This window comes from Dama dama, chromosome 30 (genome assembly GCF_033118175.1).
Source record: "Dama dama isolate Ldn47 chromosome 30, ASM3311817v1, whole genome shotgun sequence".
NCBI classification, from domain to species: domain Eukaryota; kingdom Metazoa; phylum Chordata; class Mammalia; order Artiodactyla; family Cervidae; genus Dama; species Dama dama.
Genome location: NC_083710.1, coordinates 71277818 through 71305762, shown reverse-complemented (window position 1 = coordinate 71305762; position 27945 = coordinate 71277818). Strand labels below are relative to the sequence as shown.

Sequence of the window (27945 nt, the reverse complement as noted above, 5' to 3'; positions counted from 1 at the left end):
GGGCAGATAAGGGGAGGTAAAGAGGTGTTTACTGTGTTCCCACATCTCTCTTAGAGAAAGTCGTCATCAACAATAACTATTTCTTGTTCAGCGTCATTAAAAGTCAGGTAAATCAGGAGGGAGGATCTAAGATGGCTGAGGAATAGGACCAGGAGACTACTTTCTCCCCTACAAATTCATCAAAAGAACATTTGAACGCTGAGCAAACTGCACAAAACAACTTCTGATCACTAGCAGAGGACATCAGGCGCCCAGAAAAGCAGCCCATTGTCTTCGAAAGGAGGTAGGACAAAATATAAAAGATAAAAAGAGAGACAAAAGAGCTAGGGACAGAGACCCATCCCAGGAAGGGAGTTGTAATAGAGGAAGTTTCTAAACACCAGGAAACCCTCTCGCTGGCGGGCCTGGGGGAAGTTTTTGAATCTCAGAGGGCAACCTAACAGGGAGGAAAAATAAATAAAACCCACAGATTATGTGCCTAAAAGCAACTCCCAGCAGAAAAGTACCCCCAGATGCCTGCATCCGCCACCAGCAAGTGGGGGCTGAATGGAGAGGAGTGGGTGGCATTGCTTAGGGTAAGGACCGGACCTGAATGCCCTGAGGGCAATCGGAGGGAGCTAATGTGAGAAAGCAACTTAAACTGTGGGATAGCAAGAGAGAGAGAATTAACTTGGGAAAAGCCCTAAACTTAGGCACTACCTGCCCGTTCCCAGAACGAAGGACTGAGCAAATACCAGAGAAGAGCTAGCTGGCTGCAGACCGGCCCATCCCCTGCTGGAGGCAGGAGGCAGGGGGGAGGGGAAAGGGGCAAACTTGGCCCCAGAGACAGCACCCCCCTACCAAACTGCAAACAGGCTGCCAGTCTCTAGCCAAAGACCTCCTGAGATTCTGGATGGTCGACATCCACCAGGAGGGTTGCACCTAGAGTCTAGCTCCCCAGAACAGACACAAGGCGCACCAGACCGGCGCGCCCGGAAACTGAGGCTGGGACCTCAGAGGGGATAAGGGGCACTGCACCTGGGGAGAGTGCGCTCGTCAAGCTCCTGGCTGCCTGAGCTGCTCGGATGGGGAAGACACAAAATGCAGACCCAACCAAGTGTGCGTCTTTGTGGAGTAACCAAAAACCTGAATCTGAGCGGCTGAGGCCTGGGAAGTGCACGCAACTCAGGGCCAGCTCTCTGAAGAGCAGCCTGGGGCCTGAGCAGTGTAGACAGGGAAAGCACACACGCTGCAAGCGGGGGCAAACCCAGTGTTGCTGGAACACTGCGAGTGCTCCCCACACATGCCAGTGATATTTGTCTGCAGTGCTCCTCCCTCCCCACAGCACACGACTGAACAAGCGAACCTAAACAAGAGACCACCTCCACCGGCTTGTGTCAGAGTGAAAATTAGACACTGAAGAGACCTGCAAACAGAAGCCAAAGAAACAAAGGGAATCGCTTCAGAAGTGACAGGTACAACAGGTTAAAATCCCTGTAGTTAACACTGACTACACTGGAAGGGGCCTACAGATATCGAGAAGTGTAAGCTGGAACAAGGAGCTATCTGAAACTGAACCAAACCCACACTGCCCGCAACAGCTTCAGAGAAATTCCTAGATATCTTTTTACTATTATTTTAATTAAAAAAAATTTTTTTGTATTTCTGTTTTTTTTTTTTAAGTCCTCTATTACTCCTTAATTTTAACTTTTATAACCCACTATAACCTGGCCAAAAAAAAAAAAAAAAGACCCTATTTTTAAAGTGAACTTCATATATAGTTCTTAAATTTTTTGTGTTTTTGTGGTTTTTTAATATTGTATTTTTAAGAGTCTAACCTCTACTCTAGATTTTTAATCTTGGTTTTTTGGTATTTGATATCAATTTTGGACATTTAAGAATCCAACCTTCAGTACCCATTTTTACTCAGGAGTGTGATTACTGGTTTGATCACTCTCTCCCCATTTTGACTCTCCTTTTTCTCCCCCATATCACCTCTATTTCCTCCCTCCCCCTTCTCTTCTCAATCCAATTCTGTGAATCTCTGTGGGTGTTCTGGGCTATGGAGAACACTTAGGGAACAGAGTACAACCTAGATCTGTCTCTCCTCTCTTGACACCCCCTTTTTCTCCTCCTATTCACCTCTATCTCCTTCCTCCCTCTCCTCTTCTTCATGGAACTCTGTGAACCTCTCTGGGAGTCCCTCACTGTGGATAATCCTTTCACCATTAACCTAGAAGCTTTATTATCAGTGCTGTATAGTTGGAGAAGTCTTGAGGCTACTGGAAGAATGCAACTGAAATCCAGAGGCAGGAGACTTAAGCCCAAAACCTGAGAACACCAGAGAACTCCTGACTACAGGGAACATCAAGTATTAAGAGATCATCCAAAAGCCTCCATACCTACACTGAAACCAACCACCACCCAAGAGCCAATAAGTTCCAGAGCAAGACATTCCATGCAAATTATCCAGAAATGCAGGAACATAGCCCAGAGCATCAACATACAGGCTGCCCAAAGTCACACCAAACACATAGACCCATCTCAGTATTCACTACTGGACACTCCATTGCACTCCAGAGAGAAGAAATCCAGCTCCACCCACCAGAACACCGATGCAAGCTTCCCTAACCAGGAAACCTTGACAAGCCAATCGTCCAACCCCACCCACTGGGAGAAACCTCCACAATAAAAAGGAATCACAGACCACCAGAATACAGAAAGGCCACTCCAAACACAGCAACCTAAACAAGATGAAAAGGCAGAGAAATACCCAGCAGGTAAAGGAACATGAAAAATGCCCACCAAGCCAAATAAAAGAGGAGAGATAGGGAATCTACCTGAAAAAGAATTTAGAATAATGATATTAAAAATGATCCAAAATCTTGAAAACAAAATGGAGCTACAGATAAATAGCCTGGAGAAAAAGATTAAAAAGATGCAAGAAATGTTTAATAAAGACCTAGAAGAAATAAAAAAGAGTCAATTAAAAATGAATAATGCAATGAATGAGATCAAAAAACACTCTGGAGGGAACCAATAGTAGAATAACAGAGGCAGAAGATAGGATAAGTGAGGTAGAAGATAAAATGGTGGAAATAAATGAAGCAGAGAGGAAAAAAGAAAAAAGAATCAAAAGAAATGAGGACAACCTCAGGGACCTCTGGGACAATGTGAAATGCCCCAAATTTCAAATCAGAGGAGTCCCAGAAGCAGAAGACAAAAAGAAAGGCCATAAGAATATACTTGAGGAGATAATAGCTAAAAACTTCCTTAAAATGGGGAAGGAAATAGTCACACAGGTCCAAGAAACCCAGAGAGTCCCAAACAGGATAAATCCAAAGTGAAACACCCCAAGACACATATGAATAAAATTCACAAAGATCAAACACAAAGAACAAATATTAAAAGCCACAAAGGAAAAACAACAAATAACACACAAAGGGATTCCCATAAGGATAACAGCTGATCTATCAATAGAAACTCTTCAGGCAAGAAGGGAATGGCAGGACATACTTAGACTAATGAAAGAGAATAACCTACAACCCAGATCACTGTACCCAGCAAGGATCTCATTCAGATATGAAGGAGAGTTCAAAAGCTTTACAGACAAGCAAGAGCTGAGAGAATTCAGCACCACCAAACCAGCTCTTCAACAAATGCTAAAGGATCTTCTCTATCAGGAAACACAGAAAGGTTGTATGAACGTGAACCCAAAACAACAAAGAAAATGGCAACGGGACCATACCTATCAATAATTACCTTAAATGCAAATGGGTTGAATGCACCAACCAAAAGACAAAGACTGGCTAAATGGATACAAAAACAAGACCCCTATATATGCTGTCTACAAGAGACCCACCTCAAAACAAGAGACACATACAGACTGAAAGTGAAGGGCTGGAAAAAAATATTTCGCACAAACGGAGACCAAAAGAAAGCAGGAGTTGCAATACTCATATCAGATAAAATAACTTCAAAATAAAGGTGGTGAAAAGAGACAAAGAAGGACACTACATAATGATCAAGGATTAATCCAAGAAGAAGATATAACAATTATAAATATATATGCACCCAAGATAGGAGCACTGCAATATGTAAGGCAAATGCTAACAAGAATGAAAGGAGAAATTAACAATAACACAATAATACTGGGAGACTTTAATACCCCACTCACACCTATGGATAGATTAACTAAACAGAAAATTAACAAGGAAACACAAACTTTAAATGACACAATGGTCCAGCTAGACCTAATTGGTATCTATAGGACATTTCACCCCAAAACAATCAATTTCACCTTTTCTCAAGTGCACACGGACCCTTCTCCAGAATAGATCACATCCTGGGCCATAAATCTAGCCTTGGTAAATTAAAAAAAATTGAAATCATTCCAGTTATCTTTTCTGACCACAATGCAGTAAGATTAGATCTCAATTACAGGAAAAAAAAACTATTAGAAATTCAAACATATGGAGGCTAAATAACACACTTCTGAATAACCAACAAATCATAGAAGAAATCAAAAAAGAAATCAAAATACACATAGAAACGAGTGAAAATGAAGACACAACAACCCAAAACCTATGGGACACTGTAAAAGTAGTGCTAAGGGGAAGGTTCATAGCATTACAGGCTTACATCAAGAAACAAAAAAATAGTCAAATAAATAACCTAACTCTACACCTAAAGCAACTAGAGAAGGAAGAAATGAAGAACCCCAGGGTTAGTAGAAGGAAAGAAATCTTAAAAATTAGGGCAGAAATAAATGCAAAAGAAACTAAAGAGACCATAGCAAAAATCAACAAAGCTAAAAGCTGTTTTTTTGAAAAAATGAACAAAATTGACACACCATTAGCCAGACTCATTAAGAAATAAAGGGAGAAGAACAAAATTAACAAAATTAGAAATGAAAATGGAGAGATCACAACAGACAATCCTGAAATACAGAGGATCATAAGAGACTACTACCAGCGGCTCTATGCCAATAAAATGGACAACTTGGAAATAATGGACAAATTCTTAGAAAAGTATAACTTTCCAAAACTGAACCAGGAAGAAATAGAAGATCTTAACAGACCCATCTCAAGCACGGAAATCAAAACTGTAATCAGAAATCTTCCAGCAAACAAAAGCCCAGGACCAGATGCCTTCACAGCTGAATTCTACCAAAAATTTAGAGAAGAGCTAACACCTATCTTACTCAAACTCTTCCAGAAAATTGCAGAAGGTAAATTTCCAAACCTACATTCTATGAGGCCACCATCACCCTAATTCTAAAACCAGACAAAGATGCCACAAAAAAAGAAAACTACAGGCCAATATCACTGATGAACATAGATGCAAAAATCCTTAACAAAATTCTAGGAAACAGAATCCAACAATATTAAAAAGATCATACATCATGACCAAGTGGGTTTTATCCCAGGAATGCAAGGATTCTTTAATATCCACAAATTAATCAGTGTAATAAACCACTTTAACAAATTGAAAGATAAAAGCCATAGGATTATCTCAATAGATGCAGAGAAAGCCTTTGACAAAATTCAACATCCATTTATGATAAAAAAAAAAAAAAAACTCTCCAGAAAGCAGGCATAGAAGGAACATACCTCAACATAATAAAAGCTATATATGACAAACTCACAGCAAGCATTACCCTCAATGGTGAAAAATTGAAAGCATTTCCCCTAAAATCAGGAACAAGACAAGGGTGTCCGCTCTCACCACTACTATTCAACGTAGTTTTGGAAGTTTTGGCCACAGCAATAAGAGCAGAAAAAGAAATAAAAGGAATCCAGATAGGAAAAGAAGAAGTGAAACTCTCGCTGTTTGCAGATGACATGATCCTCTACATAGAAAACCCTAAAGACTCCATCAGAAAATTACTATAGCTAATCAATGAATATAGTAAAGTTGCAGGATATAAAATTAACACACAGAAATCCCTTGCATTCCTATACACTAACAAAGAGAATACAGAAAGAGAAATTAAGGAAACAATACCATTCACCATTGCAACAAAAAGAATAAAATACTTAGGAGTATATCTACCTAAAGAAACAAAATACCTATACATAGAAAACTATAAAACACCTATGAAAGAAATCAAAGAGGACACAAATAGATGGAGAAATATATCATGTTCATGGATTGGAAGAATCAATATTGTGAAAATGAGTATATGACCCAAAGCAATCTATAGATTCAATGCAATCCCTATCAAGCTACCAATGATATTCTTCACAGAACTAGAACAAATAATTTCACAATTTGCATGGAAATACAAAAAACCTCTAATAACCAAAGTAATCTTGAGAAAGAAGAATGGAACTGGAGGAATCAACCTGCCTGACTTCAGGCTCTACTACAAAGCCACAGTCATCAAGACAATATGGTACTGACACAAAGACAGAAATATAAATCAATGGAACAAAATAGAAAGCCCAGAGATAGATTCACATACCTATGGACACTTTATCTTTGACAAAGGAGGCAAGAATATACAATGGAAATAAGACAACCTCTTTAACAAGTGGTGCTGGGAAAACTGGTCAACCACTTGTAAAAGAATGAAACTAGAACACTTTCTAACACCATACACAAAAAGAAACTCAAAATGGATTAAAGATCTAAATGTAAGACCAGAAACTATAAAACTCCTAGAGGAGAACATAGGCAAAACACTCTCTGACATAAATCACAGCAGGGTCCTCTATGACCCACCTCCCATAATATTGGAAATAAAAGCAAAAATAAAAAAATTGGACCTAATGAAACTTAACTTTTGCACAACAAAGGAAACGATAAGGAAGGTGAAAAGACAGCCTTCAGAATGGGAGAAAATAATAGCAAATGAAGAAACAGACAAAGAATTAATCTAAAAAATATACAAGCAACCCCTGCAGCTCAATTCCAGAAAAATAAATGACCCAATCAAAAAATGGGCCAAAGATCTAAATAGACATTTCTCCAAAGAAGACATACAGATGGCTAACAAACACATGAAAAGATGCTCAACATCATTCATTATCAGAGAAATGCAAATCAAAACCACAATGAGGTACCATTACACGCCAGTCAGAATGGCTGCTATCCAAAAGTCTACAAGCAATAAATGCTGGAGAGGGTGTGGAGAAAAGGGAACCCTCTTACACTGTTGGTGGGAATGCAAACTAGTACAGCCGCTATGGAGAACAGTGTGGAGATTCCTTAAAAAACTGGAAATAGAACTGCCATATGACCCAGCAATCCCACTCCTGGGCATACACACTGAGGAAACCAGATCTGAAAGACACATGGGCATCCCAATTGCCAGGAGCTGGCACACGAGATCCCACCCATGACAAGGTAATGAGGGAGAAAACTTAACAGGCAAGGCGGATCAGGTTTTCGGGGGTTTCGAAAAGGCCAGCTCACAAGATCCCATCCATGACAAGGTCACAAGGAGAAAGCCTGACAGGCAAGGCAGATCAGGTTTTCAGGGATTTTGAAAAGCTGCCCCCAGTGCTCACCTTAAAGATGATATCTGTCTTTCTGATGCCTGCCTCAATAGACTACTCCCTAATTTCTGTGACACAGGCAGAAGGCCTTCCCCGATCTCTTCCCAAATAAGAATCAATTTAGAACTTTAATCAATAAGTTTCCTGGGTGGTGGTATTTTATGAGATTATCCAGGGTGAAAGGAGTGTTTTAATTTAAACTCCTCTGCTGGTATTTTAGTTTGTTTAGCAAATGCATTTATGCCCTTGGTACTAATATGCATGATTGCTTATAATATCCTAATAATAAAATAGCATAAAGAACCTGATTATATAAAAGCCCTAATAGACATAGAGCATTTTTGAGGAGTGAAGGAGTCCTATTAGAAAACATAAGAAAAATTATTCTAAAGGTGGTTATTGGGTTGACATTTGCTTGCTGTGTTTTTGCTTTTAATGTGCTAAGGTTGTGTTATAGAAACCATTGTTAATATAGCTAAAGATCTAGAGAAATAAGAACTTAGCCCTAGTGTGGTAACAATGAAATGGTTGTTAATTGTCAGCCAGGAGTGCTAGGCAGAAGCTGCCTCACTAAAGTCGCAGAGTCAGTGTGGGGTAAACTTATTAGACAAATGCAACTGACAACTTCTGCAGAAGGATTAATTTTTATATTAACAAGGGTATACTTCTACTCTGTACTGTTGCCCTACGAGACTGCTACCTTTCAGTTAAGGTCACCATAGAAACAGAAAATAGGTTTACATTCACCTGACTTGCATAAAATGTTAATAGGCCCCAAGGCCAGAAGATAATGTACAAGATCCTCATAAACAAAGACATATGCAGAAAACACCCTGGTTTCATGAAGAACAAACTGATGTAATGTTAAACTATCTTCCCTTTGAAATGTACTAATTTAGGGTATAAAAGCCACGGTAAAAAGTAAAGCATTGCCAGACCCTGCCAGACTCTGCTGCACCCCGCCCCCCCATCTGGTCACTCTCTCCCTCCCTCCCTCTCTCTCTCTCTCTCTCTCTCTCTCTCTCTCTCTCTCTCTCTCTCTCTCTCCCTCTCTCTCCCTCTCTCTCTCTCTCTCTCTCTCTCCCTCCCTCCCTCCCTCCCTCCCTCCCTCTCTCTCTCTCTCCCTCCCTCCCTCTCTCTCTCTCTCTCTCTCTCTCTCCCTCTCTCCCTCACAGACTTGGCCCTATCAAGGCTGGTCTCACGTGTCTTCTCTTGCCAATGCAGTTCATCCCAAGGGTACCCCCTGGATCCTGCCGAAGCTGGACCCCGGCACCCAATGTTCATCGCAGCACTGTTTATAATAGCCAGGACATGGAAGCAACCTAGATGCCCATCAGCAGATGAATGGATAAGGAAGCTATGGTACATATACACAATGGAATATTACTCAGTCATTAAAAAGAATTCATTTGAATCAGTTCTAATGAGATGGATGAAACTGGAGCCCATTATACAGAGTGATGTAAGCCAGAAAGATAAAGACCAATACAGTATACTAACGCATATGTATGGAATTTAGAAAGATTGTAATGATAACCCTATATGCAAAACAGAAAAAGAGACACAGATGTACAGAACAGACTTTGGGGCTCTGTGGGAGAAGGCGAGGGTGGGATGTTCTGAGAGAATAGCATTGAAACAAGTATACTATCTTGGGTGAAACAGATCACCAGCCCAGGTTGGATGCATGAGACAAGTGCTCGGGCCTGGTGCACTGGGAAAACCCAAAGGGATGGGGAGGGAGGTGGGAGGGGGTTCAGGATGGGGGAACACTAGTAAATCCATGGCTGATTCATGTCAATGTATGGCAAAAACCACTACAATACTGTAAAGTAATTAGCCTCCAACTAATAAAAATAATGGGAAAAAAATAAAAAGTGAACTGTGGTCTTGGAGAAGACTCTTGAGAGTCCCTTGGACTGCTAGGGGATCCAACCAGTCCATCCCAAAGGAGATCAGTCCTGAATATTTACTGGAAGGACTGGTGTTGAAGCTGAAACTCCAATAATTTGGCCACCTGATGTGAAAAACTGACTCATTTGAAACAATCCTGATGCTGGGAAATATTGAAGGTGGGAGGAGAAGGGGACAACAGAGGATGAGATAGTTGGATGGCATCACCAACTCAATGGACATGAGAGTGAGTAAGCTGCAGGAGTTGGTGATGGACAGGGAGGCCTGGCATGCTGCAGTCCATGGGGTCGCAAAGAGTCGGACACAACTGAATGACAACTGAACTGAACTCCTTTCTTCCTGCCTGACACTTGTTAATCCTATTTTACTACTTTTCACTCAGTTATGATAGCAAAATAGTGAACCACCTACAAACATCAACTTCTATCACAGCCCCTCAGTCTGTCAAGGACAGAGTACCTTCCGTGTTCAGGCTTCAGGATCGCGCACTGCTCCGTGCTGACCAGAAGGGGGCAGCACTCGCCAGTTCACGACTGCTGGGTCCCCTCCCCCACTGGTTATCCAGGCTCAGGGAACACTGACTCAACAGAGATCATCATCTAAGCCACTACTCTGTGCAGACACGGTTCAAAACCCTGCCCCGTGAGATCTGGAGGCTCCCACAAGACCGTTTGTTTTGCTTATTTATTTTTTTATATAATTTTTTATTTTGGCTGCTGCTCTGGGTCTTTGTTGGGGTGTGTGGGCTTAGTTGCTCCCTAGTATGTGAGATCTTAGTTCCTCAACCAGGGATGGAACCAGAGTCCCCTGTATTGGAAGGTGGATTCTTAACCAATGGACCACCAGAGAAGGCCCTGGAACCATTTGTTTTAAACCTTACAGATCGAGACCAAGTCCCATCATTTCATGAATGAGACCTGGGTCCCTGAGACCTTCCCCACCTGGACACCTGGCTGTCTAGGGTAGCAGGTTACAGAGCTCACGTCTATCTCCTGCCGCCCAGCCCAGCAGGGGCTTCATTCAGACTCAGATTCTCTCCAAAACCCCAATGTCTTTCCCTTCCCCTCTGAAGGCTCCCTCACTCACAACCTAACCTGACAGCCCTAATTACTAATGACCCCCACAAGGGGCACAGTCCTTCCATAGGCAACACCAGCATAACAGAACAGGGTGTTCTGGACTACAGTGCAATTTACACAGAAGTCTGTGACCATGTTATTAAGCTCTTGAAAGATAGTTCATTTTTATAATGCTGCATAGTTTGGTACAAAAGCAATTCAATGGACACCTGCACACACTGGGGGGAGGATGCAGGGGACAGAAGGACAGATGCAGTGATGGGTCCACTTGAACACCTGCACAGAGGACACATTGTTGGGCTCTCCCACCTGCTGCTTTGTGCCGCGGGCTGCCTGGCCACACTCTGTGTGATGACCGGCTCAGGGCACCACCTTGGCCCTGACGTGACTATAGCCCGGCTTTACTGAGCACCATGAGAGCCCCAGTACCGCCACTCCTGAGGCGCACCTCTCCAGCACCAGAAATCTGGGAAACCATAACAGCTGTGTTTCCCGTTTTGATGCTAAGGCTGCTAATACTACCTGCTTTGGGGCTGCATGAAAGGTAAAAGCTACTGTTTACATAATTCAAAGTTAGTGACTGCCAGGTGGTGAACACAGAATTCTTTCTGTGCCCACTGTCACGTCATCACCAACCAATCCGAGAGCTAACACCACAACTCTGCCTTCCCCTCCTCAGCTCCCACCGCAGCTGCCACGTCAGGTATAACTAAAACCACTAACTCCAAGCTCACAACCTGCACCAAAGTCTGCCTCTGATGCAGCCAGGTTCTTTGGAGGAATTGTCCTTTCTTGGGTGTGTAGGCTGTAATTTTCTTTCTCTATAGATTCTGCAAATCTAAAAATACAAAACTACCACACTCTGTGGGCTCCCCTGGTGACTCAAATGGTAAAGAATCTGCCTGCAACGTGGAAGACCCAAGTTTGATCCCTCGGTAGGGAAGATCCTCTGGAGAAGGGAATGGCAACCCATTCCAGTATTCTTGCCTGGAGAATTCCATGGACAGAGGAGACTGGCGGGCTATAGTTCATGGGGTCACAAAGAGTTGGACCCGACTGTGCGACTAACACTTACCCCACCCTCTGAAAATAGACCTGCTAAATTAACAAGGGCTGGAGTGTAACTCACTGAAACCAAAATATCATCTTTCAATATGTCCCACACAGAAGATGCTATTCTGGGATCTTTAATTTTTCAACGGATGCATATAGGAGCATTGCTCTTGAAGAAAAATCAGTTAAATCGTTTTGCTCAAGGGGGATATTTAAAGTACTCTGCATGAATATTTGTGGCTTCTTCTTTTACCTTAAATGGCTGCTGCTGTGGGATTAGATTCTCTCCTCCTGACACACCAAATGTAACTCTGTAAGTGATGGAAAACACTGTCCTGTTCAGACAACCTCATGACCCTTATGCAGGTGCAATGAAAGTCACTTAGCAGTCCCTAGGCAAGAATACTAGAGTGGGTTGCCATTCCCTTTTTCAGGGGATTTTCCCAACCTAGGAACCGAACCTGGGTCTCCTGCACTGCAGGCAGGGTCTTTACCATGGAGCCACCACAGAAACCAAATATTGTAAAGTAATTAGCCTCCAATTAAAATTTTTTAAAAAGTAGTTATTTTAAAGCCTGAAAGATGCATCATTTTTATTCAAACTCAGGATGTACTTTAGTGACCAGAACTGAGAAGAAGGTTCTAAATGAGCATCAATCAGGTGGATTTTTGGCTATCATTTAAAAAGTGGAATAAATTAAAAAATTTAGTATCCTTAGAGTAAACTTTTGTGCTTGATAACAGTTATTTTTTCTACATGTAAAAAACTTGCCACATTCCAGATTTAAAGAAATGAATGGAAAGGACAAAAAATAGTAAAGTATAACAGGTTATTGTTCATACTTATAAAGCACTTTGTATCATTCAGAAATTAAAGAACAAGGCCTTAAAGTCTAGACTTAACCTAAAATGCTGGTGATTTGCAATTTCACATTAAAGAAGGGAAAAGTTGTTCTGAGAATGTAACTGTTGATGTGGGCAATAAAAAATCTGCTCTAAGATACTACACTGTCAGTATTTAACTGAAAACTTACCTACTTTATTTCAAGCCTGAGTAACTTAAACAATTTATAGGAAGTCAAAAGCCTTCATCTATTGAACCACCCTAAATTTTTCTTATGGCTGTTAAAAAGTATAAAGTTGATTTAATTATATGTTCCTTTGTACTTCAAAAAGGTATCCTAACTGTTGTACCTTAAGATTTCCACCGAACTTTCTTAAAATGTAACTTTTATGAAGCAAGAAAGTTGTTATAGAATCATTTACTAACTCATTAATGACAATCATTTTAAGTTTTGACACAGAAAATGTGAGCAGTATAATTTCAGAAAAAAATTTTAGTTGATCAGATTACTGTCGATGTTTAATGATGATTGCCCTAGGTAAATAGATTGTACTTTTTATTTCTTCTCACCCATCTTTTTCTTCTTAGTTTCAATTCCTGTGGTATGATAAGCATGCTTACTTTCATCTCTTTAGTTTCCTTATGAATCACTAGTTTTTTCAGGTTTAGAGGGATCCTTCTTCCCTGCCTTTGACATAGAGGATTAGTTCAGGGGCTTAAGTCAATTTAAAATGAGCTTTTGCTCATTAAGGCTCCAGGTCATCAAGGCTTTTTTGTTTTAGTTTCCTTACCCTACAATGGCTGAATTTAGCACTTGGTTTTCAATATTATATAGTAAGAAATGACAAGTTGCTTTTGACCATTTCTTAAGCCAAAATTCCTTACATTTAGATAATTAAAGGTTCATAAAATGAAGATTTACTTTCTTCATTGCTTGCTGGTACAGCTATAGTTTGTTTTACTTGCAAGTTGATACATATCCCTAATGTTTTCAAGTGCCTTAATTGTTTATCTCTGGCTTCAAAGGTTTCTGGGAAAAGATGTGCTTACCTCACATTTTTGTGTCTCCCTCAGTGGTAACCGTTTAGGTATCTCACAAAAAATGTTATTATGGTGCCATGGCTGTTAGTTTTTAGTGAGTGCTAGATTTTCAACTAGATTCAGCTGAAAATATTTAGAATTTCCATTTCCTGAAAGTGGTAAAAATTAGCTGCGATAGCATAATTATCATTCACCTAGATAGGAATACCTTTGCTTTACTTTGCTAAGTCACTTCAGTCATGTCCGACTCTGCAACCCTATGGACTGTAGCCTGCCAGGCTCTTCTATCCCTGGGATTCTCCAGGCAAGAATACTAGAGGAGGTTGCCATTTCCTTCTCCAAGAAAACCGTGCCACACAATAATGTTAACATTGTATCTATTTTCGTGAAAATGTAGCTGATGAAGACTCTCATCTCTGTAATTTTGAATTCTGCTCTAACAGAATCATAATATGCCATTAGTTAGATTTTACAAGAGCCTTACAAAAGAACTCACAGCCTTTTCCCCTCTTCAGCAGTTTAGTATCTTGAGTTAGTAATAATGTGGGTTTTTTTGTTTTTTTTTTTAACTCTAGAAGCTATACAGAACTCTTTTCAGATTTTCCATCTGATTTATTCACATGAACTATAGAACAACTAAAATCTCTTATCTACCTTACAGGCATTTGCTGCACAGGCAGACTGCTGCATACAGATATTTTTATTTCAGTTAATTAATAACTGCAGAACATACACTGAACTGATTTAAAATAAATATACATGTTTGCTGGGAACAAAAGAAATCTGCTAATAAGTTCATACAAAGTATGTGTTAGCATTCACATGAAGTGGTCTTTATAATGGAATTTTAGTGGTGCTTTCTATAACTGCTTCAAAAGCATTATGACGAGAAACACCAATCAGAAGGTAAATCTACCGTATTAACGTAGCAGAAGCTCTCAGGTTAGATCAGACACCGTGTGTGAGTTTCCATGGACAGAAGGTGCTGGGATGTGGTTTCATGTATCTGGGGAAATACCACTGGTTGTTGGTGGGGACGGCAGCTGCTGAGTCAGAAGCAGGTGGCACCACAGAGTCACAGGCACGAAAGACAGGATGAGCCTAAAGTCAGGACATGTGCTCTATGGCCCCCACTCTGACAGCCCGGCTCCTGGGCTCTGATCTGGAGGGTGGACCCTCTGGCGGAGGTGCCGCCTCCCTGAGTACTCCCAGCCCTGGGGGTTGGAGCAGCTTCCTGCCTTTGATAACCCCTGGGTTGTCTCACGCACCATCGTTTTGCCCTTTCTGCTTTTTTCTCCCTCTTTTATCATCTGTGTAACTAATTCCCTGCATGGAACTCCCTCTCCCGTGGTGGGATTCTGTTTTCCTAACCAATCCTCACTGATACAGGAGGGTATGCACAGAAGACCACGGAACCGGAGAGCAGGGGCGGGGGGTTATTTCAGTTGGTAAAGGGGCTGCACTGAGTGTGTGATACTGACAACTTCTTGAGACCAGACCCTGTTCTTTTTTCTGTTTGACTGACCCTTCCCTGGTGGCTCAGAGGTTAAAGCATCTGACCGCAATGTGGGAGACCTGGGTTCGATCCCTGGGTCAGGAAGATCCCCTGGAGAAGGAACTGGCAACCCACTCCGGTATTCTTGCCTGGAGAATCCCATGGACAGAAGGACCTGGTGGGCTATAGCCCATGGGGTCGCAAAGAGTCGGACATGACTGAGTGACTTCACTTTCACTTTCAACAAATAAACCAAGAGTTGGAAATCACCAGCTCTCCTAGTCAGCTTCCACACAGCGTAAAGCTTTAACTAGGAATCACTGGTGCTCACTATGATCACCTGCTGTCTCCTCCTACCCTGGCTGCCACCAAAGTATTCAGAACCATCCAGAAGCTCAGGATGGGGGAGCCCCCACTCTACCCCAGAGCAAAGACCCAGATCATGGCCTCCCTCTGTGTATAATAAACTGGTCTGAAAATCAAGGTAAAAAATATATGCTGATTCCCCAAAGCCTCTTTAAAAACTAGTTGTGTATTTTTGAGATAACCGATATCACATTGCAGCACTTTGTCTGTCCAATTCTGTAAATGCTAACATTACAAATGTGTGGACTTTAAGTTCAAAATGTGCTAATACTTTGAAAGCTCTCTTGAAAATGAGAGAGATAGCAACATGTCAAACATCTTAGGTAGATTTTATAATTAATCGCCATTAGATAAAACATTAGTCCCTATTTTGAAAAATTTTGCAACATACTTTTAGTAAATGAGCAAGTCACATTTTACACCATGGGTAAAATCTAAAAATTCTCCAATAAATCTTAGTCACAGTTGTCTGTTAGCAGTCATGATCTTGGAATGGAAGATCTATTACCTCATCCCAAAAAGCAGTGAAATCTTGCATGTCCACCATCACTTCACCATCTGATGGCAGCTGAGTGTTGACCTGTGGTATTTCATCAAGTAATAAAAAATTCTACAGAAATGAGGGAAAAAACAGATTGTTAAACTGCAGGAAGTAAGCACAAACAAAAACAATTGCCTTCCTGGGATTTGCAAACTTTGAACAGTCTAAATACTGTTTTACTAACTGTACTTAAAGTATTAGTTCACATCAGAACTTATTATGCAATGCATGAGACCCTGGTTCAGTTCCTGGGTTGGGAAGATCCTCTAGAGAAGGGTTAGTCTACCCACTCCAGTATTCTTGGGCTTCCCTTGTGGCTCAGCTGGTAAAGAATCCAACTGCAATGCAGGAGACCTGAGTTTAATCCCTGTGTTGGGAAGATGCCCTGGAGAAGGGAAAGGCTACCCATTCCAGTATTCTGGCCTGGAAAATTCCATGGACTGTATAGTCCATAGGGTTGCGAAGAGTTGGACACAACTGATCAACTTTAACTTTCACTCAGAACATATTAAATAATGTATGGAATAATATATCACATAATTACTATTATTACATACTTATTAATTACTATTATTACAGCTCATTGTATATATCAATATAATCATATAATATAGTGTATTTGTTGTTGCTCAGTCACTAAGTTGTGTCTGACTCTTTGCAATCCCATGGAGTGCAGCACTTCAGGATCCCCTGTCCATCACTATCAGACTCATGTCTGTTGAATCAGTGATGCTATCCAACCATCTCGTCCTCTCTCGTCCCCTTCTCCTCTTGCCCTCAATCTTTCCCAGCATCAGGGTCTTTTCCAATGAGTTGGCTCTTGACATTTTGTGGCCAAAGTATTGGAGCTTCAGCATCAGACCTTCCAATGAATACCCAGGGTTGATTTCCTTTAGGATTGGCTGGTTTGATCTCCTTGCAGTCCAAGGGGCTCTCAAGAATCTCCTCCAACACCACAGTTCAAAAGCATCAATTCTTCAGTGCTCAGCCTTCTTCATGGTCCAACACTCACATCCATACCTGACTACTGGAAAAACCATAGCTTTGACTATATGGAATATTGTTGTCAAAATAATGTCTCTGCTTTTTAATACACTGTCTAGGATTGTCATAGCTTTTCTTCAACGGAGCAAGGGTCTTTGAATTTCATGGCTGCAATCAGCACCTGCAATGATTTTGGAGCCCAATAAAATAAAGTCTGTTTCTGTTTCCATTGTTTCCCCATCTACTGCCATGAAGCAATGGGATGAGATGTCATGATTGTAGTTTTCTGAATGCTGAGTTTTAAGTCAGCCTTTTCACTCTCCTCTTTCACCTTCATCAAGAGGCTCATTAGTTCCTCTTCACTTTCTGCCATAAGGGTGGTGTCATCTGCATATCTGAGGTTACTGATATCTCTCCCAGCAATCTTGATTCCAGCTTGAGCATCATCTAGCCCAGCATTTCTCATGATGTACTCTGCATATAAGTTAAAAAAGCAAGGTTACAATATACAGCCTTCATGTACTCCTTTCCCAATTTGGAACCAGTCCATTATTCCACGACCAGTTCTAACTGTTGCCTCTTGACTTGCATACAAGTTTGACAGGAGACAGGTAAAGTGGTTTGATATTCCCATCTCTTTCATGATTTTCCACAGTTTGTTGTGATCCACAGAGTCAAAGGCTTTAGAGTAGTCAATGAAGCAGTAGCGGACGTTTTTCTGGAATTCTCTTGTTTTTGTATGATCCAATGGATGCTGGAAATTTGATCTCTGGTTCCTCTGCCTTTTCTAAATCCAGCTTGTATATCTGGAACTTCTTGGTTCACATAATGGTGGCAATTACAAATTTGAAAAAAAGAGGGCAACTAGAGAGAGAGGATTAAGCAGTAAATAAAGAAGGGCCAGGGATGAAAAGGCAGATGCAAAAGGTGGCTCAGCCATCAACAATCAAAACATCTGTGCAGGAAAGAACTCATTTTTGAACACAGAGAATTAAGTGAATCTGAGGCCACTCTTCCTCTCCAAGGAGCAGGGAGCTCTCAGCAAGTTCCTCCCCTCCCGGCCCAGAGAGGAATCCTGTACCCCAGGACTGTGCACAGTCACTGCCTAGTCACTAGAGTTAGCACAGGAGATGCACTCTGTTTGCTTCTCCTGCTATTAGACATTTTAATCACTCTGCAGGCATCACTACATTACAGCCCTGTGATACTGCTACTTATATATACTACTGCCCCTACACGTGAACCAGTCTTACGGTATCTGTAATGCACTCTACCTATGAAGAGAAGTGGGCACCTACAACATTCTGGGAAGACTGCCAGGTTTGGCACTGAGAGAGTTAAATATCTGCTAACTGGAACACAGTGACACCAAATAAAACGAGGCATTTTACAAAAAATCCACCTACAACTGAAAACAATGATTTGTCCCCAAACCTTGATTCTTCGGATGCTGACGACGGCCTCTGACACCTTCTCAACGGTCATGGGGAAGTAGAGGGTGCTTGAGAACTGCAGAGCCTCGATCAGCGTCACCACCACAAACAATCGGCTGGCTGTGATCAGGTTGTCAAGGAGCTCATTGGTGATGAAGGTGACAAAAATCATAATTTTGCTGACAGCGAAAAATGATGCCAAATTCATGACCCTACAGTAGGAACTTTTCAGAATCTTGGAAGTTTCCTTACTGTAAAAGAGAGCAGAAAAGAGGTTTTAAAAGAAGCATCAACATCCAAGGCATGAATTCAAGTCCTCATATGGAGACAGTACACAGTGCATGCCTGGGGCTCCATCCCAACACCAGGACCACACACTTCATCACCACTTCACTCTTCCAACTAAATAGAGGCTTCATGTCACCCTTTTAAACACTGGGTCAACTGGACTGGGTTTGAACATTCTTTCAACAAGCATTCAAAACCACAACTCCTGGGCCAGGCTCCCCACTAATGACAGAAAGACACAGCCCGTCCCCTCCAGAAGCTCATGAACTTGTGGGGGAAGAGAATAAGACACCCCAAAATTGTGAGGTACCAACACGTTAGACAGATTAGGCAGGCACCACGGCCTCTATGGAAGCACATGTCCTGGCTATTGTAAATAGTGCTGCAATGAACATTGAGGCACATGTGTCTTTTTGAATTCTGACTTTCTCAATGCATATGCTCAGTAGTGGGATGGCTGGGTCATATGTAGATTTATTCCTAGTTTTCTGAGGAATCTCCAGTCTGTTTTCCATAATAGCTGTACCAATTTGCACTCCCACCACAGTGCAGGAGGGTACTGTTTGTAGACTTTTTGTTGATGGCAATGCCTACCAGTGTGAGGTGATACTTCATTGTAGTCTTGATTTGTATTTCTCTAATAAAGAGTGATGTTGAGCATTTTTTCATGTGTTTATTGGCCATCTGTATGTCTTCAGAAGCATATATAATTTTTCCTTTAAGAAGATGGTAAATGGAACAGCGGGTTAAAATGATGTCTCCCCTCTTCCACTTAACCCTCCTGCTACATGTGAGGTGTGGTGTTCATAGTATTTAAGTTCATCTTCATGTGAAAACTTGGTAAGACTTCTAACTTCAGTCAGTAAAAATAGAGGGGAAGGAAAGTACAAAAATATGGTGTAATATGTACAAAAACATACCTTCTCAATCTGGTAATAAGGTCCATAAATGACTGTTCCCAAACATACATTTTTACTGTTTTGATGCCAGTTATAACTTCATTCATGGTCCCGATCCTGTCATCTGTGAGAGCTGCAGTCTTACTCCCGAGGGAACAGATGTGAGAGATGAGACTTAATGACCACAGCTCAACTTTCTGTAGCAGCAGCAGCAGCAGCAGGAGGGGGCACAGGGATCGATGATTCCCTACAGCTCTTCTGTGCTGACATCACAGGCAGGTCCTTCTCAAAGTGAAAATGGAGAAAAAGACTTCTAGAAGTCAACCATTCAGCCTAATTCAAGGAGTAACTTGCAGAACTTGCAGAACTAGATAAGGAAGACCCAAAGTAAGTCAGGTATGAACTCTCTGCCCAAGGAGGTCGCAGTTGGGCAGGGGAGGCAAAAAGACACTGAATCTAATGGGAAGACGGTGTCTCTGCTGTGGTAAAATAGGAGAGAAGTTCTGGGGAGCAGAAAAAATGGGACTGTTAATTCTACCAGGAAAGCAGAACAAGAAGAAATTCAGAGACCTGGTAGTACTGGAACAGGGCCTTGAAGGATAAGGAACATCTCTTCACAGCAGACAGGAAACGAAATTGCAAATACACAAAAACATCACATGCAAAGTCACCAAAAAAAAAAAAAAGAAGAAGAAGAAAAATCTCAAGGAAAAAAAAAACTTCAAAGAGCACAATACCTCTATCACCTGACAACCTGGACAATGACCCACCTCCAACCCTCTGGGACCTGCCTCAGGTCTATCTTATCACCATTAGGTCCTTCATCACCAGTCACTGTTCTATCACATATTCTGCTGGGACTGTAGGGCTTTATAAAGACATAGATAATTAAGATTGACCTTGTCCTTGAGAAACTTATAAGTTAATGGAAACACTGAACTAAAAACAAGACATGAAAATAGATACCTGAAAATTGCTCTAACATAACAAAAATACATGCAGCTAAATTTGAGCCTATAGGACTATTACTATTTAATAAAGTTTACATAATGTCAACATAGGTACATTCTGCTCAAGAACACTCCACTTATTCAGGTATGGTAGTGGGAGGAGCCAGTGTGTGCCAACTCCTTTCCCTCTTCAAAATCAGCCTTCAGCTTAAGGCTGGAGCCTCCACCTGCAAAGCCTGAAGGGTCTACAATGCACTCAAAGAAGAGACCAGAGAAGGCATTGGCTTTGATTTTGATCAGAAGCGTTGAGCAGATGGTGCATGTTACTAAGCACATATCACCTATTTTTTAAACCAGTGTTTCTCTTACCGGAGTGATGAAAACAACATCCCAAAGCAGCTTTGCAAAAGCAGAAGAATAATGAGAATCACCATCCCGGAGAGACACGACATTCCTATTCCCATCCAGAGCAGGGCAGTCACTGCGACAGCCTGTAGTGGCCCCACCCACAGATAGTGCAAGAACATAGTTACCTTAAAAGAGAAAGACAAAGCCTTCTTAGGACTGCATGCAATAAAACCAGTTAGGACACAGTGTAGAAACAATCTGCTCTGAAGGAACAGACAGGAATCTAAACAGAAATGATTTCAGTGAGTTTTACACCTGATGAAGCAGAAATCCAAGCGTCCACCCCAGATGACGCTGTTCTGGGGTAGCACAGGGCCGGCCTCAGGGACGTGCCAAGGAGAACTCGACCAGCACAACTGATGGAAGATGTTGATTTTGTCCACAACACAAATGAGCTTGGGGCTTCCCCAAACTCTCTCTGTCCCAAAATTCAGCCCCCATCTCCCCAGAAGAGCCTATAATATGGTACTTACCATACTTTGTGATAACTGCTTGTGCATTTACCTTTCAGACAGGCTGTGGCCTTTCCAGGGCAGAAATTAAGGCTTATTCATCCTTCAAATTAAGTAGAGGCCTTATGTCATGTTTGATGAACGAATAATTGAAGAAGAAGTGGAAGTGTTAGTCGCTTAGTCATGTCTGACTCTTTGCAACCCCATGGATTATAGCCCACCAGGCTCCTCTGTCCATAGAATTATCCTGGCATGATAATTGGAGCAGGGTGCCATTTCCTTCTCCAGGGAATGTTCCTGACCCAGGGATCAAACCTGGGCCTCCTGCATTGCAGGTGGACTCTTTACCATCTGAGCTACCAGGTAAACCCCCAAACTTAAAGGCCAGGATCATCCAGGAAAGAGAACTTTTCTATGCAGATCTGGCCAACAGCTGCAATACCCTGGTAACATGATCTATTCATAAGGTAAGTGTGAAATGGGTATGATGGGACAGCAGAGACGAGGTTGTGCATAGCTGGAGACCACCCACTTGGCATTATTCCTCAAAGGCTCCCTATGTAACAGCACTGAACAGGGTGCAGGAGAAAGAACAGTTCCTGCCCACCAGGCCTTCATCATCCAGAGGGAGGAAGACAGTTCAGGCAGCAACACTGACACCTCATGCCAAGAAAGGCCACTGCAAAACTTCTATGGAGAACCCCTACGAACACTAACCAAGCTGTCCAAGAACACTACTACCTTCCTATTACTGAAGTATATTGCAGACAATGTCAGAAAAACAAACTTTTCATCTACAGGACAAAACATATTTTCACATCTAAGCTGTACACAGAGGAAATGAGTGTTGGATAAAGAGAACCCTTGTCTTATGTCCTCAACAGAACACTGGCTGACAGAAAGATAAAGACCATTACAGTATACTAACACATATATATGGAATTTAGAAAGATGGTAATGATAACCCTATATGCAAAATGGAAAAAGAGACACAGATGTACAGAACAGACTTTTGGACTCTGTGGGAGAAGGTGAGGGTGGGATGTTTTGAGAGAACAGCATCAAAATATGTATATTATCTATGGTGAAACAGATCACCAGCCCAGGTTGGGTGCATGAGACAAGTGCTCAGGCCTGGTGCACTGGGAAGACCCAGAGGGACCGGGTAGAGAGGGAAGCGGGAGGGGGGATCGGGATGGGGAATACATGTAAATCCATGGCTGATTCATGTCAATGTATGACAAAAACCACTACAATACTGTAAAGTAATTAGCCTCCAACTAATAAAAATAAATGAAAAAAAAAAAGAACACTGGCTGACACCAAACCCTGGCACCTGGCATCCCAATAAGCTAAATCCAGTAAGAAGAAGGATGGGAAATGGAAGAGGATCCCTCAAAGGAAGCTCACCTGAACAAACATGTTCACATCATTGGACAGCAGGTTGACTATCTGGCCTGTGGTGGTCTTCCCCATGGCTGAGCTACTCAGGAGAAGTGACTGAAATAAGAGAAAGACACAAAGAATCAGATTCCTACAGTGATACCAAGTCAATCTGAGAACACAGCAAAATGGAGTGCATTTTCTTGGGGTCTTGTGTGGTGTCAGGACAAGCAGGAGGATGCCTGAAAGCAGGGCTCTAGGGACCCATGTTCATCCTTAGACAATTCAATGTGGTGGCAGCCCTGCCTGCACGGACAGCAAAGGGAAGAGCAGAAGACAGAAGCAAAACCCTCCACCCTGTTTATCAGTGCACTTGGCCCTGCCCAAAGGATAAATGAATGTAGGTTTAGACTAGGAGCCAACTAAGCAATTTTCAGCCAAAACCTAAACAGTATATTAAAAAGCAGAGACATCATTATGCCAACAAAGGTCCATATAATCAAAGCTATGTTCTTCCCAGTAGTCATGTACTAATGTGAGAGTCTGACTGTAAAGAAAGCTGAGCACTGAAGAATTGATGTTTTTGAACCGTGGTGTTGGAGAAGACTCTTGAGAGTCCCCTGGACAGCAACGAGATCCAACCAGTCCATCCTAAAGGAAAGCAGTCCTGAATATTCATCAGAAGGACTGATGCTGAAGCTGAAACTCCAATATTTGGCTCCCTGATGCAAAGAACTGACTCATTGGAAAAGACCCTGATGTGGGCAAAGATTGAAGGCAGGAGAAGAAGGGGACAACAGAGGATGAGATGGTTGGATGGCATCACCAACTCAACGGACATGAGTTTGAGTAAATTCTGGGAGTTGGTGATAGACAGGGAAGCCTGGTGTGCTGCAGTCCAAAGAGGTCTCAAAGAGTCGGACATGACTGAGCAACTGAATTGAATTGAATTTGTGGGGAAATCTGAGTATTTGTCTATTAAATGGTAGAAGCTGCAAGAGAATAACAATGATGATGACAACTGAAAATGAAGACCCTTAACTAGACGGTATGTCACTCAAGGAGAACCTGGACTCATGTGCCAAAGACAAACACAGACAGTGAGATGCCAGGGCCCTGAGTTCACAGTCCCAGGATTTAACAAGATTTTACTAAAGGAAAGATGGGGAGAATACATCCTACATTTTTCCCAGAAAAGTATTCCCAAGATACAGAAGCTCTAGATAAGTAGCAAATAATGAGAGAAGCAATATTTTTCATTTAAATTTTTTGGTTTTAGCTTTCAATGAGGATTTTGTTTATTTGCAGTAAAAATTAAATATATTTAATATGTGCAATGTGATGTTTTGATGTAAATAAACATTGGGAAACAGTTACAGTAGAAAAACAAATAAACATACGCCATCATCACATTTAGTTACCCTTTTGTATGTGTGGTGATAACACTTAAGATCTACTTTCTCTGCAAAGTTCAACTATAAAAAACAGTTATATAACTTTTTTTCTAGAAAAAAGTAAACAGCCCAGGGCAAAGAGACATTCAAGATCAAGTTTATAAAGAGCCCTTCAGCTCATAACACTGGTGTATCTGTAGCAATCCCTTTATAAAAACACCAAAAATCCTTATTTCTTTTAAACTAGTTAAGGCCAGGGTAAACTATGGAATGATTCTGTGGCATTTCTCAATACAAAATCACTGAACACATTAAATCAGGTCTTACTAAAAATGTTAAAATGCATACTTAAGAAAAAAGAAACATTGAATTAATTAATAACTTAAATAGCAACAAATTCTCACCAAAATACTAAAACAGTATATGATTTCAAATTTCATCCCAACATTCAGCTCTATTCTTTAATACCATTATAAACAATCATAACTATAGAATATAGTGAGTGAGTCTATGTTTGGCATGGATTCCATTTATATTTTTCTTTATTTCACACAATTATATTCAATATGATTAGATGGGTCATTTAAAAATATAATCAATTCCTTTCTCAAATACATTGTTTTGCTCCTAGATTTAATTTTATAAATCCAGTCACTGAAGTTTACTTTTAGATACAACTTCAATGTAAAAGAAGGTTTTAGTGAACAACGAAAGTTCCACAAATACAGCTATGAGATTTAAGTATGAAAACATTGAAAACCAATTTGATAATCAGAATCTATTACAAGCTGAGTGGATATTATGCAACAACCTGTGGATAAAAGTTATCAAAGGCAGCTCTGACCCGATCTCAACAGAAAACTTTTCATTATTTACTGGTAAAGTTTGCTTAAATGACAACAAGAAAATTGGCCTGATGCAAATAGCAAGCCTCTCTAGGAAGGTGTAAATGATCCCAGTTACAAATTTTTAGTTTACAGAGAACTTTCCCAAAATACTTCTGATGCTTCACAGGACGTACACACCATGGTACCAAGTGACACTCACCTTGTGGTAGATCATACGGCACACGGCTACTCTCAGCCTCATCCCCACGCGCTGAATGTGGCAGAAGTACACGTGGTGCAGAACAGCCCACACGAGCACGCAGGCGCTCAGCCCTGCCGCGTAGGCGTAGGCTTCCTGCAAAGCAGCAGAATTGGCAGGATCATAGTTTTCAACATAACTAACCATTTTCCCCAAAAAGATGGGTTGAACTACTTTGGTGACTTCCTGAAAGAAAAAAGAAAAAAACCTTAATTAGAAATACAAGTGAACATCAGGAAGGCACCTGCCAATTCTACCGCTTTGCAGGAAGCCTATGGCTACGTGGCGGGGCTGAGCGCCTGCGTGCTGGTGTGGGCTGTTCTGCACCACGTGTACTTCTACCACATTCAGCGTGGGAGAAGGCGAGGGTGGGATGATTAGAGAGAACAGCATCGAAACATGTATATTATCAAGGGTGAAACAGATCACCAGCCCAGGTTGGATGCATGAGACAAGTGCTAGGGGCTGGTGCACTGGGCAGACCCAGAGGGATCCGGTGGAGAGGGAGGTGGGAGGGGGGATCGGGATGGGGAATACATGTAACTCCATGGCTGATTCATGTCAATGTATGGCAAAAACCACTACAATATTGTAAAGTAATTAGCCTCCAAATAATAAAAATAAATGGGGGGAAAAAAAAGAAATACAAGTGATGCCAGTTTTTCTTAACACAAGTTTTACTTTTATTATTAGCATGTTAAAAAGTCATCTTGAGAAAACGCTACATTCATGGCTAATCTAAAAGAAAAATACACAGATCCACTATCTCAAAGAAGCCAAGCAGACAACAGTGTTAGTTTTAACGTAAGCCAAATCTTACATTCAAAGACAATAAAGCTTTAGTATTGGGTTGGCCAAAAAGTTCTTTTGGTTTTTAAGTAAAAATTAAAGGCACATTTTTCATTTTCACCAAGACTTTGTTGAACAACCTTTTCAAAGTTCTGTTCCATTATCTTCTTCCATTTTTCAGGCAATTTCCTAATTCCATCTTCCCAAAACTTTGTATCTTTTTGAAGAAAACTTTTTATCTATTTCAGGTACGTTTTACAGTCTTCCAGAGAATTAAAATTTTCTTCCAGTAAGAGAATTTTGTAAAAAACAAAATAAATGGAAATCTGAAAGTGCAATGTCTGGTAAATATGGAAGATGAGTTAGAGCTCCAGGTCAGGCTGTAACAGTTTCTCCCCGGTCATCAAAGAAACATGAGGTCTACCATTATCCTGATGGAAGATAATGCATGTTCTGTTGACTAATTTCAGACACTTTTCATCAAGTGCTGCTTTAAGTTGATCTAATTGGAAGAAGTATTCATTGGACTTAACTGTTTGGTTTTCCAGAAGGAGCTCATAATAGAGGATTCCCTTTCAGTCCCACAATATACATAACATCAACATCTCTGGATGAAGACTGGACTTTGGTGTGGTTGGTGGTGGTTCATTTCACTTACCCCATGATCTCTCCCATTCCACGTCAGTGTACAGTATACACTTTTCATCACCCATCACAATTTGTTTTTAAAAAGGAGCATTTTATTAATAGTTACATTTCAGTAGATAATTGAGTGTGGCAATATGGTCAAGAAGGGTTCCCCCCCCCCCCGCCCCACTTAACTTAGGTGGAAACCAAACAACAAAGTGATTAACATAAACAAAACGGTAAAATGACTTTTGATGGGTTTTTTTTGGATACTTTGAGTATGTTGGCTATCTCCCACATGATATAACATTGATTATTCTCGATCAATGTCTGGATTTGATCTCTATCAACTTCTACTATCAACTGGTCTACTCAACTGTGGAACATCATTCACCAAGAAACCTCCAGCACAAAACTTTTCTTTTTTTTTTTTTTTTGGCTGTGTTGAGTCTTCGTTGCAGTGCACAGGCTTCTCTAGTTGGGAACTGCCAGTTTAGTTGCCCTGAGGCATGTAATATCTTACTCTCATGACCAGAGATCAAATTCATGACCCCTGTATTGAAAGGCAGACTCTTAGGACCACCAGGGAAGTTCCCAGATGGGTTTTCTTTTGAGAGCTCTCTACTGTCTCTAAAAAGTTGAGGAACCCACACACAAGAGGAAAGAAGGAGAATCCAAAGCTCAAAATGTGAAACATTTTCTGCTCATGTTGAGCATTTTCTGCTCAACCAACTAGTGCCTGCTCAAATTATTTACGGAAAGCTGACCCCATCTCTCAAATGGATGAGGCACTGAAGCCCTACACTCCTGTCTTGCTCCACACACACATGTTCACAGGCTGTAACACCTGCCTTACCTTCCACAAGGTCACAGGAGATTTCATCTACTCCAGAGAAGAGAAGACCATGTACTGGAAGAATTATGAGTAAGATGACCATATCAGAGTAAGATGATCAGTTTTCAAGAACACAAAGGCTCACTGCTACATTTCCAGAAAGCCCCATCATTCACCCCTAGAGGTGCTAAAAGCTTAAAAAGAGCCCCTCACATCATAGATTATAAAACACACTGCTTATAGAGTTTACTGAGATAGAAGTCTGGAGGCTTACACAGAGAAGCAAGAATGTCAAACTACACAAGGCAGTCCCAGCCCAGATACAATCAAGGGAAGCCCAGTGCTGCAGGCTACAAACCTGGGGCTCTCCACCAGAAGCCCAGCAGTAACACCTGCCATCCCCAAGTGTCCTAAAACTGTGATTCTCTTTAGGAATCACTTGTCTGTTACTCAGCTCTCTATTTGGTCCTAATATCGTTGTAGTTACAGGAAAAATAAAAGCAATGTCACCTACTTAAAGAACACTGTAAATGCAACAAATCCAGCAAAAAAAAAAAATACTGCAAAATAAAGGCAGGTCATTATTGCCTAAATGTCTCGATT

The 27945-nt window shown here is 41.3% G+C and overlaps 1 protein-coding gene across 1 annotated transcript in view; it reads right to left on the bottom strand.

Moving 5' to 3' along the window:
• The window catches only part of LOC133049357 (ATP-binding cassette sub-family C member 4-like), a 68439-nt gene that overhangs the window by 26722 nt on the left and 13772 nt on the right, over nucleotides 1–27945 (bottom strand). The window contains 6 exon segments of the mRNA XM_061133335.1: nucleotides 15782–15883; nucleotides 18233–18482; nucleotides 19440–19562; nucleotides 20738–20901; nucleotides 22639–22728; nucleotides 25053–25277. Of these exon segments, the coding sequence (XP_060989318.1) occupies nucleotides 15782–15883; nucleotides 18233–18482; nucleotides 19440–19562; nucleotides 20738–20901; nucleotides 22639–22728; nucleotides 25053–25277 (954 nt within the window).